The sequence below is a fragment of the Rasamsonia byssochlamydoides genome (assembly GCF_041956645.1).
Source record: "Rasamsonia byssochlamydoides strain NRRL 3658 unplaced genomic scaffold VTN77scaffold_28, whole genome shotgun sequence".
NCBI classification, from domain to species: domain Eukaryota; kingdom Fungi; phylum Ascomycota; class Eurotiomycetes; order Eurotiales; family Trichocomaceae; genus Rasamsonia; species Rasamsonia byssochlamydoides.
Genome location: NW_027192411.1, coordinates 304523 through 319734, shown reverse-complemented (window position 1 = coordinate 319734; position 15212 = coordinate 304523). Strand labels below are relative to the sequence as shown.

The 15212-nt window shown below is 47.9% G+C and overlaps 3 protein-coding genes across 3 annotated transcripts; 1 reads left to right on the top strand and 2 right to left on the bottom strand.

Moving 5' to 3' along the window:
- Nucleotides 1-3658: 3658 nt before the first annotated feature.
- Nucleotides 3659-6274, bottom strand: VTN77DRAFT_3972 (uncharacterized protein; the record flags this gene model as incomplete). The annotated part of the gene is made up of 4 exons (XM_069419979.1): nucleotides 3659-5316; nucleotides 5381-5925; nucleotides 5985-6118; nucleotides 6167-6274. The coding sequence occupies 4 exons, from the start codon at nucleotides 6272-6274 to the stop codon at nucleotides 3659-3661; spliced, it is 2445 nt and encodes an 814-aa protein (XP_069278090.1).
- Nucleotides 6275-6976: 702 nt separating this feature from the next.
- VTN77DRAFT_3971 (uncharacterized protein) lies at nucleotides 6977-7418 on the bottom strand (the record flags this gene model as incomplete). Its single annotated transcript, XM_069419978.1, has 3 exons — nucleotides 6977-7009; nucleotides 7088-7204; nucleotides 7272-7418. 3 exons carry the CDS (start codon nucleotides 7416-7418, stop codon nucleotides 6977-6979), a joined length of 297 nt encoding a protein of 98 aa, XP_069278089.1.
- Nucleotides 7419-11054: 3636 nt separating this feature from the next.
- VTN77DRAFT_3970 (uncharacterized protein) lies at nucleotides 11055-11549 on the top strand (the record flags this gene model as incomplete). The annotated part of the gene is made up of 3 exons (XM_069419977.1): nucleotides 11055-11086; nucleotides 11188-11234; nucleotides 11410-11549. 3 exons carry the CDS (start codon nucleotides 11055-11057, stop codon nucleotides 11547-11549), a joined length of 219 nt encoding a protein of 72 aa, XP_069278088.1.
- Between the last annotated feature and the right edge of the window lie 3663 nt (nucleotides 11550-15212).

Genomic DNA, 15212 nt, shown 5'->3' with positions numbered 1-15212 from the left:
CTGTTCGGTTCGCTTGATCCTTCCCTGACCACCAATCTGAGTATCTGCGACTACGGTTGGACCCAGCGCGTAACATCTACTTCCTAGGCGGGCTCCCTACCCATATTCCTTGCCATATTCTCCTCCCCATCTTTCTTATATTAGGTATATAGTATTTATTATCTACTTTCCAGGTGGGCTCTCTACCTATATTCCTTACTATGGGTAATTAGTTCTTGCTATATCCCTTACTAATATTTGTCTTCCTTATTAAGCCACATCCGTTGCTGATGACCTAATATATAATTCCTTATTAATAATAGAGGTAATTATTTTTTTGCCAATTTATATATCTCTCTTGTTAATAAGATTTTATGAATTTGGTGTGGGATGCTTAGATATATGTTGCTTTTTACAGCCGCATAACAGTGTGCAAAAATGGATTTTAATGTTTTATAGTATAGGGGATGATAATATGCCACTTCTTAACTTCTTGAGATTATTGACGTTTTACCCTTTCTTTGCACTGCATATGTGAATGAATAGCAGAAACAGTAGACAAAACGAATGTTCGAGGGAATTGGAAAGTTATTGCATGGAAATAATTAGAGCGAGCAAACTGACTGAATGCTTGGTTTCTTGCTAAATTTTCCCTCTTATTCAATGAACTATCTACGTAGACATATACATATAGTACATACATATGTACTGTACAGTACTTTCTATGAAATCTCAACCTGACAAGCAGCAGCCCTTTCTATAATGCAAGACCTATCTATGTCTGAGCAACTTCCATTCTCATATATATACCGCACTATCTTGATCTTATTCCTCTTTTTTTTTTTTCACTTCTTTACCTCTCTTCCTTCAAAGACCTACCTAGCTACCTAGCAACCTAGGACTCATAGAAGCAGACGAATTTGTAAAGCAAGCTACTTCTACTCATCCGTTTGATGACTTTGCAGAATACAAAAGTATATGTAGAAGAGTCCATTCTAATCTAAAATAAAGTCGTCGGCAGTTATTGCGACCCTGTAGGTATGTACTCCGTACACCGTACGGTACGGTTGTACGGAGTATATGTCTATACTTCTCTCCGTTTGAGTAAACGATTTTCAACCACCTGGGAAGTATCCATCTATCTACCCTATCTACGTAATTCGCATTCCTTCCCCTTACAGGAAAGGAAGAGGGTCAGCAGATCAGATCAGATCAGATCAATACATGCATGTACGGAGTACGTATGTACTGTATGTACTCCGTACTACACAATACATACGTAACCCTTACCGTACTATGTATGTATGTAAGTGTACTATGTATACTTCCGTCTATCACCTTGTATTTCACCTAAGTAATTAATTTTAATTAATTTATTTATTAATTGCTGAAAGTCTGAAACAATTTACATGCCATTCTGCCACTTTGTCTGTCCTTCCTCGTTGATGATCACCATCATCAATTAATCAGATGAGGCTGACTGGGCTTGCTGACGCTGGCTGCTGACTGCTAAGTGCTGACTGCTGACAGGTACTGCTGACTGTGGCACTACTACTCCGTACATACTACTGGGTGGATACTCCATACTATATTCACGGTGTGCTCCGTTAGTAATGTGCTCCGTACTCTGTGGGAAATGGAAGGGAGAGAGGGAAAATCAATACGAATGAATGAGCATGAACTCGGATCTTTTTTCTTTCTCTCTTTCAGGTAGTGTATGTACACAGCCACCACGCATGACTGCCTAATCTACTACTCGAATTATATTATTTTTAATCCAACCACTTTTCTAACCACTTTTTATTCTTTTTTGTTCATAAATCTATTTCGGGTTTCTGTTGGGTTGGTCTTTGTGGCAATGCTCGAACATGCTCCCTCCAGGTTTGGTTTGTTTGTTCCGCGTATAGGAAGATCGATTTAAATTCAATTCAATGTCTGCATTGATCACCATTATTTAATAATTACTACAGTGTCTACGTAAGTCTGTAGGGAATCGTCTGACATAATATTCGTACTAATCTTTAATTAATAACTCCAGATACTATACTCCGTACATACATACATACGTACTTTGACAGGAATGCAATCCATGATACTTCTGTAATGATTGATTCTCGCTTGATTAATTAACTACCTAGAGCAATATCATTAGCATGTTGCACACGTACAGTACATACGAAGAGAAACTAACCGATCTGACAGGTAAAATGTGAAGAGAGCTACTGAGTACGTAGGTACGTGCCTACCTACCTAGGTAAGTATGCATGTAGCTATAGACTAACGCTTGGTATCTTACCTAGATAGGTACTCTGTAGATCAATCATCATACTACCTAGGTACTTCCAGCTTACCCGCGGCAGTTCCGGAGTACCGTTGTACGTACGTGCAGGCTTTTCCACGGTACCTAGGTACGTAGTTTGTGCTTAGTTTATGCTTAGTAGTCCTACGGAATACTCCGTCCGTACCGAGGCAGTTGACGCGCTTATCATTCATTATTGAAAATGAAAGATGAAACAAGGGGTCTTACTCTTGCCTCGGCCTTGCTTACAGTGTAAGCTTAAGCAAGGATCGGAGAACCGACGGAATAACCTAACGAACGGTTAGGTCGACTCGCTCTGTACTCCGTACGGAGTACCTAGTAGTCCGTGTTAAGAGACTAAGTTTGTATGGCGGAACATAGGTAGTTTGAGAATCCTTCTCGGTCCCTCGGATTGTTTTTCGTTTTAGGTTCGTTCTAAGTTGTTAGTTACCTACCCAGGTACCTACCTACCTACGTAGCAAGCAGCTAACGTTACCTTCCATCGTGGCTTCGTGGCTTCGTGGCTGCTACCATGCTTCATTCAGCCTTCCTCAGTCTAATCTAACTCGAACTGTCATGTCATGTCAGTACCACTGCTTACCTAGGGACGATCCCGATCCCGATCTCACTGGCCGGAATCGGATGATCGTCGCTCTGGAGTTACATGGTTCCAATCTTGCTAGATAGATCTGCACCGGGGTCTCATCCTCATCCTCATCCTCATCCGCATTGGCATTGGCTGGTTAACTAACACCCCTGGGCCGTGGCTGGATGGATCTGATCAATTTGCCCCTGAGGTCTGACTGAGCGGAGTTAAACGGCGGAAAGTACAGAGTACGGAGTGAAGTTGCATGTAAACGTTTCGACGAGTTTGTGGATGCTACATCTATGGTCATGGTCATGTCATTCAAGTATACTACCTATTTTGTAGTGTATGTGCAATGGTTGCATGCAATCGGGAATATTCGACAAGTATCGACAGACAGTCATATTTGCATATGTACAGTACAGACAAAGTCAGAGCTATCTATATCCCCCCGTACATTCACATATAAACGTACAGTAACAGTACAATCAAATCCAATCCCAACTTCCAATCAAATCCGGAAGTTGACACAAACACACAAATCTCTCTATCAAGGTGCCCTGACCTATACAGGTTTCGGATCCGTAACAGAAACAGAACGAGGGGTATAATAGTACAAGCGAAGGGAGGAGAAGGGAAAAAAAATCATCAAATCATGCCCAAATCCAAGACAAGAAAGGTCAACTGATCAACATAATCAACATGACAACATAACATGACAACATAAACTCCGATCGTTGCGCCAGAGTCCCGATGTATAAACTTGGAAGAAAACAGACCACTCGAGCTACTGGCTAGAAGCTCCACATTCCCCTAATTCCATCTGCATGACTCGTCCGTGGTTCTGTAAGACGGGCTAGAACCCGTTCTGCTTCGTTTAAAAGTCCACCCATGCGACCCTCTTGCAATCTAGTGGTGCGCACGAACACCAGCAGCGGGACGGTGTTACATCGCACAGCCACCGGAATGCGCTCCCGAGAAATGTGTTCCCACGTCGGAGCCATCGACACCATCGCGTCAATGTAGGCACGAGCAACCTCGGTGTTGCTGCTACTGCTGCTTGATGCTTGATGTATCGGCAATGCCGAGGACGATGTATTGGCCTCGAACCCATAAGCCCAGCAGATCAGCGCGCAGATGTAAAGACTCCAATTCGTTTGGAGCATGTCCAAAGGCTCCGCTGGATGAAAGCTGCTCCATGAAGCCGTCGGTACTGCATCGACAACCACCGCATACTGTAATGCACGCACGGCGTGCCACACTGCTTTTCTCACGTCATCCGTATCCGAGACCCACTGCCGTAATACGCCCTTTGCAACACGAAAGTCACCTTCTTGAGGCAGCTTCCGGTTGAAGAGCCACGATTCTCCACTGACCGTAAGCAAAGCCTGACCGGGGGTATACCGAGCCGCAAGGAGCGCATGATGGCCGAAAAGTGTGCGCGAATGGGGTGAGGTCAACAACACCGGCAAAGGTGCACCGGTTTGTTGAGAACCAGCCATCTCCAGGGCGCTGGCGAACCTTCCAAGTGAGCCCTCGAGGTCGCGACTCCGGGCGCGGCCCGACAGACCATATGCAAGAAGCAACGTAGACTGGAAAGTATCGATCTGTTCGGCCTTTAGCCCTGCAGGTTCGCCAAATGTAGCGGCTACAGATGCCAGTGATGTTGGGGAGGATGCCCTCGCCAGGCTCAGCCAGTCCTCGAGCTGCCTGCTCTCCCACAGATCCGAGCTGCAGGGGAATGGTAGATCGATTATCCGTGAACTTTGTTCCCAGACACTGGATGTTCCGGAGCTGGGTTGCAACAAGACCGGTGGTTGACTGAACAGCACGGATTGCTGAATGTCGAAAATAAATGCAGCTTGCAAGACCCGTCGCCTAGCTTCATGTTCAACCCAGAATTTTTGCGCGCTCTTCAACGCATCTGCGCTCGGAAGGCGTGGTAGCGTATTCAAAACTGCGAGAGGATTTTGAGATACCCAATGCCGGTCTTGCATGAAGCTGCCATATAGACTCCGGAAACGGTGGGAGATCTGAACGTCGGCTTTTCGAGACCGAAATTTAGACAAAAACTCTAGTAAGAAGACCGCCTGAATATCGGTCACGCGGGAGCGGCTGGTGATGGCGGGCCTCTTTGAAAGCAGTTTCAGACAGGCCTCGAGGAGAGAGAGAGAGTATTCCTTTGCATTCGGTCGCGTATCGTACTGGGAGCCTATGGCAACCATGGCACCTGCCAACAGGGGACTAGGCTTGGTCACAAAGAACGTTGGACGATGCACAATGGGGAACAAGGGGTGGAAATGCTGCCAGTAGCATTCGAAGCAGTCCTGCCATTTCACAGTGTCCACGATCTCCATGCCGTCGTTTCCTGAAACGACGCCGGGGGCGGAAGTAAGCTCTCGTCGTAAGGCAAACCACTCATCCCCATCCAGGTTGGAGAGGGGTATTGGCACTGGAGGTTCTTTTTGTTAACCAGACATTGTCGTGGCCTATCACTCGAAGGGGGGAAGGTTCACCTACTGGCTGAATCATGTCACTGCCATCCAGCGAGAACGGCATCATCGGCGAGGCCGAAACGGCATCGAGAGGATCCCACTCGCGTGTGGTGGTGGGCAATTGGAGCGGAGATGCGGTCAGATCCGAGTGAAAGACGCCGCTGGCAAACGGCTCCATCACCGAAGTGGGAGCAGACGAGGGAATAACGAAGCCAGCCCCGTCCGAAGATGGGGACGCACAAGTCTCTGGAGATGAGTAGAAGGAGAGGTCGTCCGCGGAGTCGCGAATGTGACTGCCAAAGAAGGTTGGTCTCGGCTGCAGTGGTATCTCAATTCCGTTCCACGAGAGAGAGAGATCACCTGCCAGGTCTTGCTGGATTGGGGTCCCAATCACCGAGCTGGTAGATGACATGGGAGTGGACACCTGACTTGCCGGGTAGGATGCTGAGGTGGCTTCAATTGGTGGCATCTGGTTTACCAGACTCGTAGGAGCGGAGGTAATTGAAGACTTGCTCTGTTGTCTCCAATGTCGTCCAGCGCCTCCATCCGATTTCGCATCCAATTCGCTAGACTTGGGTCAGCCCAAAAAAAAAAAGAAGGAAGGAGGCGACGCGGTGGAACCTACTGTCTCTCCATGTGACGTGCCAGCAGGTCAGATCGATGGAAAGCTTTCCGGCATCCTGCATAGGTGCATCGGAATGAGGCTTCCGGATTATGGTTCAATTCGTGACGCCGTCTGTGTTCAGCTCTGGTGAAGACCTGCTCGGTTGTCAGAGATGTTTCCTTGTACCAATACGAATAACCGACCTTATTGCAGCCGGGGAATTCACACGCATGCACTCGCTTCCCCTTCTTGGCTTTGCTGATTCTGTGAGTGGTGGGGGTGTAGGTGATGGGCAAAGGAATGTCGGCCATGGTATTCGTCCGACGCATGTTGTCTGATGGTGCCAAGCTAATGGTCGGGTGAGAAGTAGGCGGAGCTGGTCGAGTAATGTACGACTGCTTTTTGTGAGAGGCCAGGATGGGACTGCTGTAAGGCAATGATGAGACTGAGTCGGCAATGCTCGAGGTGGATGAAGCAGTGGATGAGTGTCGGGGTCGACCACCAGTTGATATAGGCCTCGTGGTTGTGGTAACCTCCGTTAGCTCTCTGGACATAGTATGATTTAGAAACCCCGATGTTGGAAGGGCGTTTTCTATATGTTGGTGGCGTAGGAGATGAGACAGAGCAAGACAAGGAGAAGAAGAGCAGATCTGAAACGACAAGGCCACGAAGCAATAAGCAATGACGATTTGTGTGAGATTCGAGAAGATTGATGGCAGATGCAACTCGACAGGTGGTGGGAGGCGCCTGATATACTTGGTACAACCGGGGGGGGGGAGAGCGGATTAGACCACCGAAGCGTTCCTAATCAGGAACCGGGACTTGAAACGTGGGCGACAGGACCGATAAGCAGGTGGCTGGACGCTAGGATTGCTCATTGTGATGATCCCCGTAGTATGCAAGTCACGCTGGTGGGATGTTGGAGAAGCAGCAAAGCCAAGATAGAAGCTTGATGACAAGCGCACGAAGTGGGACATACAGGGAGCGGCAGACGCAGCAGACCGGGGCGCTACCTATGGTAAAGTTGGGACCACAATTGGCATGCTCTAAAAAAGGTGTCAAGTTTAGTCCATGCGGCTGAACTGAGTCCTGCAGATACGGAGTACGGAAGAAGTCGTACGTACAGGTGTATTGTAAATACAGATGGTGTATCGACGACCGTTACTACTAGATCCAGGACGGCGCGCCATGGCGGCTTCACCGTTCAACGATGGCGGGAAAGGCAACGCGGGATCGTCGGCCTAAAGAGCAAGGATGTTATGATTGTTATCCGGTAAGCCAGCTTGGGAGGCAGCCCTGGGCAAATACCGAATCCTGCGTCCCATCTTGAACGTGTTGGTCTGGGGAACGCTGGTGAACGTGTTGGCCCACGCCGCGGTCTGATTGGCGGCAAGGGGCTTCCTGGTCCTGGGAGGGCGGGTCCATCGCCTGAGTGGTTGCTTCCACCAGAATCATTTTCCCGAAATAGCATATCCAACGCCCTCTCGGCGAACGGATGCTGTGGCTCGACCACCGCCGAACCTTCCGATGGACACAATAATGCAATCTGATGCAGTCAGATGTGGGAGAGCACACCGCGAATGGAAAATCCCAGCGCGATTGGATGGAGCAGAAACAGAGCTGAGCATGAGAGGCGCAGTGTGGTCAAGTTGGCGCGAGAGAATAATGGTCCAATAAGCATGATTCCGGCTCTCTTCTCCGGTATGGACGTTAATTGCGGTTGCTGGCGGGGAACTTGGTGTTGGAGGGGAGTTTATTTGGGAAATGTGGGCAGTGGGCACTGCCTTCCTAAGGAACCGCAGGAAAAGACTAATTTACTCTGTAGGTCAATCAGGCACAAGCACGGGGTTGGTAAAATGCTATTGGCCAGTTTTCCAATGCTTCCATATCGGAGGTGTGTTGACCTGGCCAATCAGATACGCTGCCCAGCACACTGCATGTCTGACTGGGCAGCCTGTCTGCAGGCGAAGCGACATGCCCCGTATTCTGGAATAAATATAGGCAATGTGTCAGCTTTGCGCAGCACACGACACATTTTCGAGAACCCACCTACGGCTTCGTTATCAGCTTATATACTCGGTGTCAAAGTCGAGTGCCCTTCGCCCTTCAAATAGAAGCCTCTATCTTATCTGTTTACTTCACATTGAGTTGAATTAGCATAATCAAAGGCGATTGGACCATTGTACTCTGTATATAAGATAGGCTGTCCGGAGTCTGGATTGGGTTCCGCTCAGCTCTGACCCACAGTCCCAGCGAACCTTGGGTAAGAGACAAACCCCGCGCGCCAAAGACACCTAAGAAAGGACTCATCTCCAGATAGAGTAAAATCGCAGAGAACAACGTGCTTGATAGACGCACTATGGGCACAGTTGAATGACCGGACTCTGTTCCGCTGTCAGACGACAGTGGTAATTATCGCGCCAATTTTGCAGCAAGCTACCTAGTCATCGATAACGTAAAAGATCTCCCTTTTCGGAGCACATGCTATGTCTGCAGAGGAACGCACCAGACGGTTTAGGACGAAACCGTCATTTGCACCGTTTTCTTGCTGCAGAGTACCGAAGTGGATGGATTCGTCTCCGTACTGCGTGTGCAGAGCGCGGAAGGCGCGGAGGATTCCTGCCATGAGTCCTGACTGCCGCAGCTTGTCATGCTTGACCATTGAAAGAGAATTTGAAAGCCGTGGCGAAATCCCTGTCGCGCGCCTTTGCTTCATTGCTTCATGCAAAAATAAATCGGCAGAGTTTCAGAATCTCCGGGCTCCGGCTGGAAGCGCAGAAGGTGATTGCGATGTCAGGGGACGTGGAATGCTGCGGACTCAAACATAATCGTTAGATCACGCATGTCGTGTGCGATGATTGCGCATCCGAAGGTCTGGGATGGGCTTCCTTCCAACGTGTCTACGAGTCGCACGGAGGGGCAAGGATTATGGAAGGAATGGAGAAGGGTTCTGTGAGCTTGTCGAGCACAGGCCATTGGACGATGACTGGGTGAGTGGGGCCGGCAGGACACCGTTCCATCACGTGGGCGCACCAAGACCCAGTCATCTTGTCGAGAGATCCGCTAGATCGCACAGGGATTAGAATCCTGCCGAGCACCTGAAGACGAGGGGCAGTCAGTCGTGACGGACTGAGGTACAGGCTGATCAACCGCTGACTAGAAGTGATCCTGTCTAGTGCAAATACATGTATGGTATTGTCGTTAGATTCAGGGGGGTTGTTGCTTACTTGATATCGTCAATGGTTTCAATGATAACGGGAAGAGGGGTTGAGTCCGAGGAAAAGCTAGTAACAGAGCCATTGACGAGAGTTGTGGGCGCAGCCTCATCAATCAAGGTGTTATCAATCGCTAATAGCCGACGATTCGGTTGCTGACTGTGCTGGAAAATTAATTGATTGTGCTGCACGACCGGCTCACTTGTTCCAGGGGCTTGAAAAAAGGATGCCAACAGGAAGGTTGGCACCAGAAATAACAATAACATCAACTTGGCCGGAGGTAACAGACTCCTACCACGCGCTTGCTCTCCTTGACGCTGACCCTTGGGAGAGAGTCAAGTCAGGTGGCATCCTACGAGCATGTACTGAAGTAACAACAGAGCGAATCATGATTTGGAAGGCACATGATGTCAGCGCCAGCCACCGGAGATCGGAGTCAGAACCAACCCGGCGCATAACGTGGGCAAAACGTGCTCATGCTATGCCTGAGGCAGAAGGCCAAGAACTGCAGCTGCCCGTTCTGCATATTCCGGAGGTCTCTACGCACGGTGGCTGGACCCGCCTCAGGCCATAAAGCAGGATTAGGTTAAAAACGCTTGGGATTGCGGAATCCGATGTGGGCGATAACAGTCGGTGCCAAAATAAACACCGATCGTGATCTCTCATTGGTGCGATTAAATTAACAAGTTCTTAGTCGGAGTCCTTAGGTAGTCGGAGTCTCCCCGAAGTTTGAACACTTCTTCCGGGATACGGAGTATAGCAGACTGTTTTTTCCGCTTCGTTACTCCGGTGACGCTCGTACTTTGTGATATGATGGTCCCATAGACTCCTTACGCTGACATAGTCGCTGATTTCTCCTGCTTCCAGTATCCTCAATTGTGGGCACAATTGCTAGCATAGCGAGGCATTCAGGATCCAGCTGCCAATTCAAGGATGCAGAGAAATTCGGAGATCGCGCCGGTGTTTTCCATACCCACCTGGGAAATCTAATCAGAGTCCCGCTTGGGGAAATCTTGGCTTGTTTTCCTAAGCTCTTGGAGCTGGGGACCTTGGGACGATCATTTTCCAATTCCACTGACGATGCGATAAGAGCTGTTAACGACTTGCGGATGATCACTACTTGGATGACCAATAAACAGAGCACGCGCACAGAGGGCATTCAGTATTATCACTGGGTCCATAACCAAGGACTTCTGCATGACAATGTCGTGATCTTTGGTGGAACTCAAACCCAAGAATGACCACCACGAGTCTGATGCGAACTTCTGCAAGAACTATGGAGTACGCTGCATTGGGAAGGTGGTCTAAACTCCCCCGCCCTTCCCCCGCCGCCTGATTGAGACGGATTGAATACTCTGCTAGGAGGATACCATCTGCTGATGCAGATCATTGCGTAAAATTAAAAGCCATGCCAGCTTCATATAATAGGGGAAGTAAGAACTAAGGGCTGATTGTGAGATTACCTCATCAGCGTTCCATTGTCTCTATGAGGCTAACTCGCTACAGGACCACTGCAGGTGTCAGCCAAGGTGGATACTAAGAATGTGAGATAGGTATTATCGCTTTCAATTCAAGCCAAGTGAGGGGTCTTACGGGAAGGGTAAATGAACTTGTCATTGCTACCAGACAAATTTAGCTATTTTAGACTGTGTGATTAACTAGTCAAATTCAATGACTAAGCCAGTGGCTTGCTGCCTCAATTCCCTAGAATTAAAATAACACAATTTCAAAGCCCCGAAATGTGTGAAATTTGGATTACCGGGAAAATACCCTAAGGCGGACCGAAATAAGTGGGCGGTTCCTGGTTCTAAATTAGTCCAGAACAACCAACCTTGGAACCAACTTGACTAAAACGAGGCTGTTGCGCCATTCCCGCATGTGGCTTGCAGGGATCCTCCAGCCAATCAGGTGCCTCAGATATTCGACAGGCTCACCACTTGGAGGATCTGACCGGTTCGAGATATCAACATGGATCAATGACACTCATGCCTTGTAGGGTCCCGTTTCAGCCTTGCTTACGGAGTATACCGGTTCCTGATCCTGATCATCGGGATCGGTAGGTGCAGGGATGAAAGTAAGGGGTAGTGACAATTTAGGCAGATGTCTGCGCGTATACGGAGTATTCCGTACGTGGTTGTTGTATCTGGACGATTGATGGGTATGTCACTCTATACGAGATTAATATTTCCAAATTTAGAGACGCTGGTCCTCGAATCTCATTGTCTCTATAGGGCAGGGGACTACATTCCGGCTCGTGCAGTACCTCGCTAGGCAGCAGGTGGATGACCACTTCAAGGCAGGGAGCACGTATCTTCACAAGGACCAACCAAATACGACTCCAATTTCCTCATCAAATGGTATGCTCCAGTAAGATTTAATTACGTCAGTTCTTTTTGGGAAGTTCCTTCGGCAGGACGTATGTTCTCGAACTTCGACAAGCGCACAGGGTACCTAATTATTGAAGATTTAGGTAGATTCCAAGCTGCGGCGCCAGCCGCGCATCGAAGACGATAATTCTTCCACACAATTTTCTAGAATCTTTCTAGAAAACACCATAGTCTGCCGACAGAAGCACGTGGGCCAAGCTCATGCAGTAGAACAATAGTACCTATGTAAGCACCACCAACCAAAACGCGAGAACCCGGCAAAATGCCAGTTCACACAGACCTCTCTTGTCGACAGTTGATCAGGAACAAAAGTTTTAATTAATAGGGACTAGGGGAAGAAAGGGTCAATAGTCGATATTAATAGTTCAAGTTGAGACTGGTCTGATTGCTGACTCGCATCAGATAGCACTCCTCAATTTTTGGATTTGAGAAACATTCTTAGCTGATCGTCTCACAAGATGAGGTCAGACTGGGTTGACTATAATAACAGTCAGTAATAATAAATCCATAAGATTGCTCCTTTTTTCGGTATTCTCTGCGAGTAGGCTTCAAGTGGTAGTAGCACATATTCTCACAGATATGGGAGAGTGGACCTAATTAGTATCTACATGATCTGTTGCTTACTGGCCTTCATTGTCATTGTAACAGAGTTCATGCTCAAATTCCAGGATTAATTATTCTGTAACTTACCTGGGTAGTAAAGTCATGAACCAGGAAGCGTGCCATGTCTGCGTTGTCTTGTTCGTTATATCAGCCAGTTGTCAATTTGTTGGTCCCTATGAAGCGACAGCCCTAGCTACCACAAAAATAGAATATTTACATCCTGATTCTTCACATACTGTTAGAGTGCCTCTCATTGTGGTAAGTCGCAAGCCACCCGTCTGATCAATTAAACTGTCGTAACGTATTGTAACTTTCGTCGGAGTCGTTGCAGCACTTGAAGCTGGGGCCAAGACCCACATTGCTTCGGTATTCAAGCTTATCGTCAGGCTGTCCATTTAATTACCTAGGTATCAATGTCAAGGTTGTATTCGAGGAACTAGTGGACCGCGCGCGGGAACTCAGTTTACAACCAGCAAATGAGCACAGTCCACCAAGGGAAGGACCAATGCACATGGACGGCAGCCAATGGGGAAGTGCAGTGGAGTCTCGGGATCTCCCTGCCTTCGCTCAGTTTTCTAGAAAACATGATCTGCGCTGCAATCCTGCAGGATTCGCCAAGCAGGCAGTCAGTTCGACAGTACCTAAGTTACGTTCGCCTTGGTGCCTTGTATCCCTGCTGTCATTACCACCATCCAGTTCGTTACCTTCATCTGTATCATCAAGCGGGACCTTCACTTAGGTAAACTAAACCAACCCAAACCAAACCTGCAGCTAATACTTGGAAGGTGGGGAAGTTACCAGTGATTCACATGCTCCCTATCGATCATTTAAACTACTCCATATGGAGTATGTACTCTGTATGTACAACAAGGTGGGGAAATGTTGAAATGATGGGTCAAGTGACTGAGGATCGGAGTACGGAGTCAGTGCACTATGGTGTGCATGTGTACTAGACAGATCCATTAGTGATCTTGAGGTACCGGACGTACCAACACCTTCAAAGTCGTTTCATGTTTCATGCCTTTTTTTTGTTCCATGTCCAATCTGAGACACTGGACGAGAACGTGACATTGAATTTACCGGTACCTGCCTATTCTGTAGCTAACTGTGCCTAAGGTGTTATTTCCATATTTAGCTGGGACCTCTTTCCCACCCCTCCTTTCTGCTGGCCAGTTTCCGCGCCGGCGCCTGCCCAGCCTGACGATCGTGCAACCTATCAATTAAGCAACCGCTAACTCTCCTGGGCAGGTTGTAACCCTCGTAAACCTGGCAGCATCGTGGCATCGCCTGTTTCAGGTTTCTCTCAACTCACGTTTCTCTCACGGTCCTCCCACGTTCCTCGGCAGCATCCCATCCCTCGGCCCCCAAAAATCTCAGCACACCATCTTCGCGATCTTGCATGTCCTAAGCCTTCATCTTGCAGAATTGGAGGCAGAAAATTGGGGAATACCGTAATCCACGGGAGATCCCGTGTTCTTCGCGTCTTCTGCGGCCCTTCGATAGGACGACGCTGACTCGAGTCACTCACTCGACAGTCTCCCCGTGCCTGGTACCTGAATCAATTGCCAATGGCTGGATATCCCACTTGCAGCATCCTTCGACGACAGCTCCCGTCTGATTCTCGTCCAACAGCTAGCTATATCCATCTCCAACAGTCAGGGGGGTGAGCATGGACGTTTGTTGGGACTGGGACTCGCAGGGGCTTCGTGGCTTCATCTATTTTAAGCTCCTCGCACCCTGACAGGTCACAGAACAATCTCCCAGTGTTTCAGGTTGTTCTAGGGTTATTCTTCGATCCTTCCACGGAGCACGAGCACGAGCGGCTCGCTAGCCGCCGCAGCTCCGCCGTTTCGAATTTGCATGACAACCAAGGCCATCGTGCAGAAATCCTGGACCTGGGGAGTGTAAGAATAGAAACGAGGACTAGTCGCAAAGGAGACGTGGCCGAGAGTCATCCTGGACAGTTGTAGGGAATCCAGGCGTTGAATGGGCAAAAGTATCTGCGATTTTTGATCTGGGTAAGCAGCAAAACACGCGAAGAGAGTCACATAAAGGCCAGAATATAACTCTAAGTTCTTAAGCAACGAATCTTGGAAACTGAAGAAGACTTGCTTGCTGTCCATATTTCTCGAGATTTTGAAGTCGTAGCAGGCCGACTATATATACATATACTCTTCGCTCGTTCACAGCCATCATTACGGCTCAGAAATCGCCCCAAGGACCCAGGCCCGAGTTCTCTTCCGCCCATGTCACCGTACAAAATACTACTCTATGGAATATGGAATACTACAAACTGAACTGAAACCATATGGTTTTCCTTTTTTTTTTGTAAAACATATATTTTTGGTGGTTGTTGTTGTTGTTGTTGTAGAAATAATATATCAAAAATAATAGATAGGGGAGTTCTGTGTAGCATAATCCTTCGTAACAGCGATGCAATTGATTCCTCATCATTCATTGTGTTTTATCTTCTACATTGTCATCGTCCGTCCGTATGGAATAGACGTAGACCCAGTATGTCCTGTAGGTACTTGCCCCAACTTCATTCACTTCCGCCTGCGATCCTGCAGGAAGATAGTTAATAGAACCCACCTGTTCCCACAACGATGGCATTGACGATCACAGGCAGAATGACAAAATAAAAAAAAACAAAAGGGAGAGAAATGTGTAATTGGAAAGGAGAGAAGGCAAAGATAGAAACTGACTACAGAGTACGACAGGCGTAGAATAGGGGGAAATAATGGAGAGAGTGTGGGGGATAGAGAGAAGGGTAAAGAAGTAAGAAGGAAGAAAAGAAAGAGATGCGGATGGACATGTCGACTCTTCTCCCTCCTTTCTCTCGAAAGTGATAGTGATAGTAGGTCTAGATGGAAACAAGAATATCTAAGGAGACGAGTACTCATTTTCTTTATAAATAAATAAATAAATACTTACCTACCTCATAGTTCTCCTTTGCTCCCTACCATACATACTTGGAAAGAGTCACGTCTATATCTGATCCGACTTGAGCTAGTTAATTTGGAGAAATCAGGAAATAAATACCA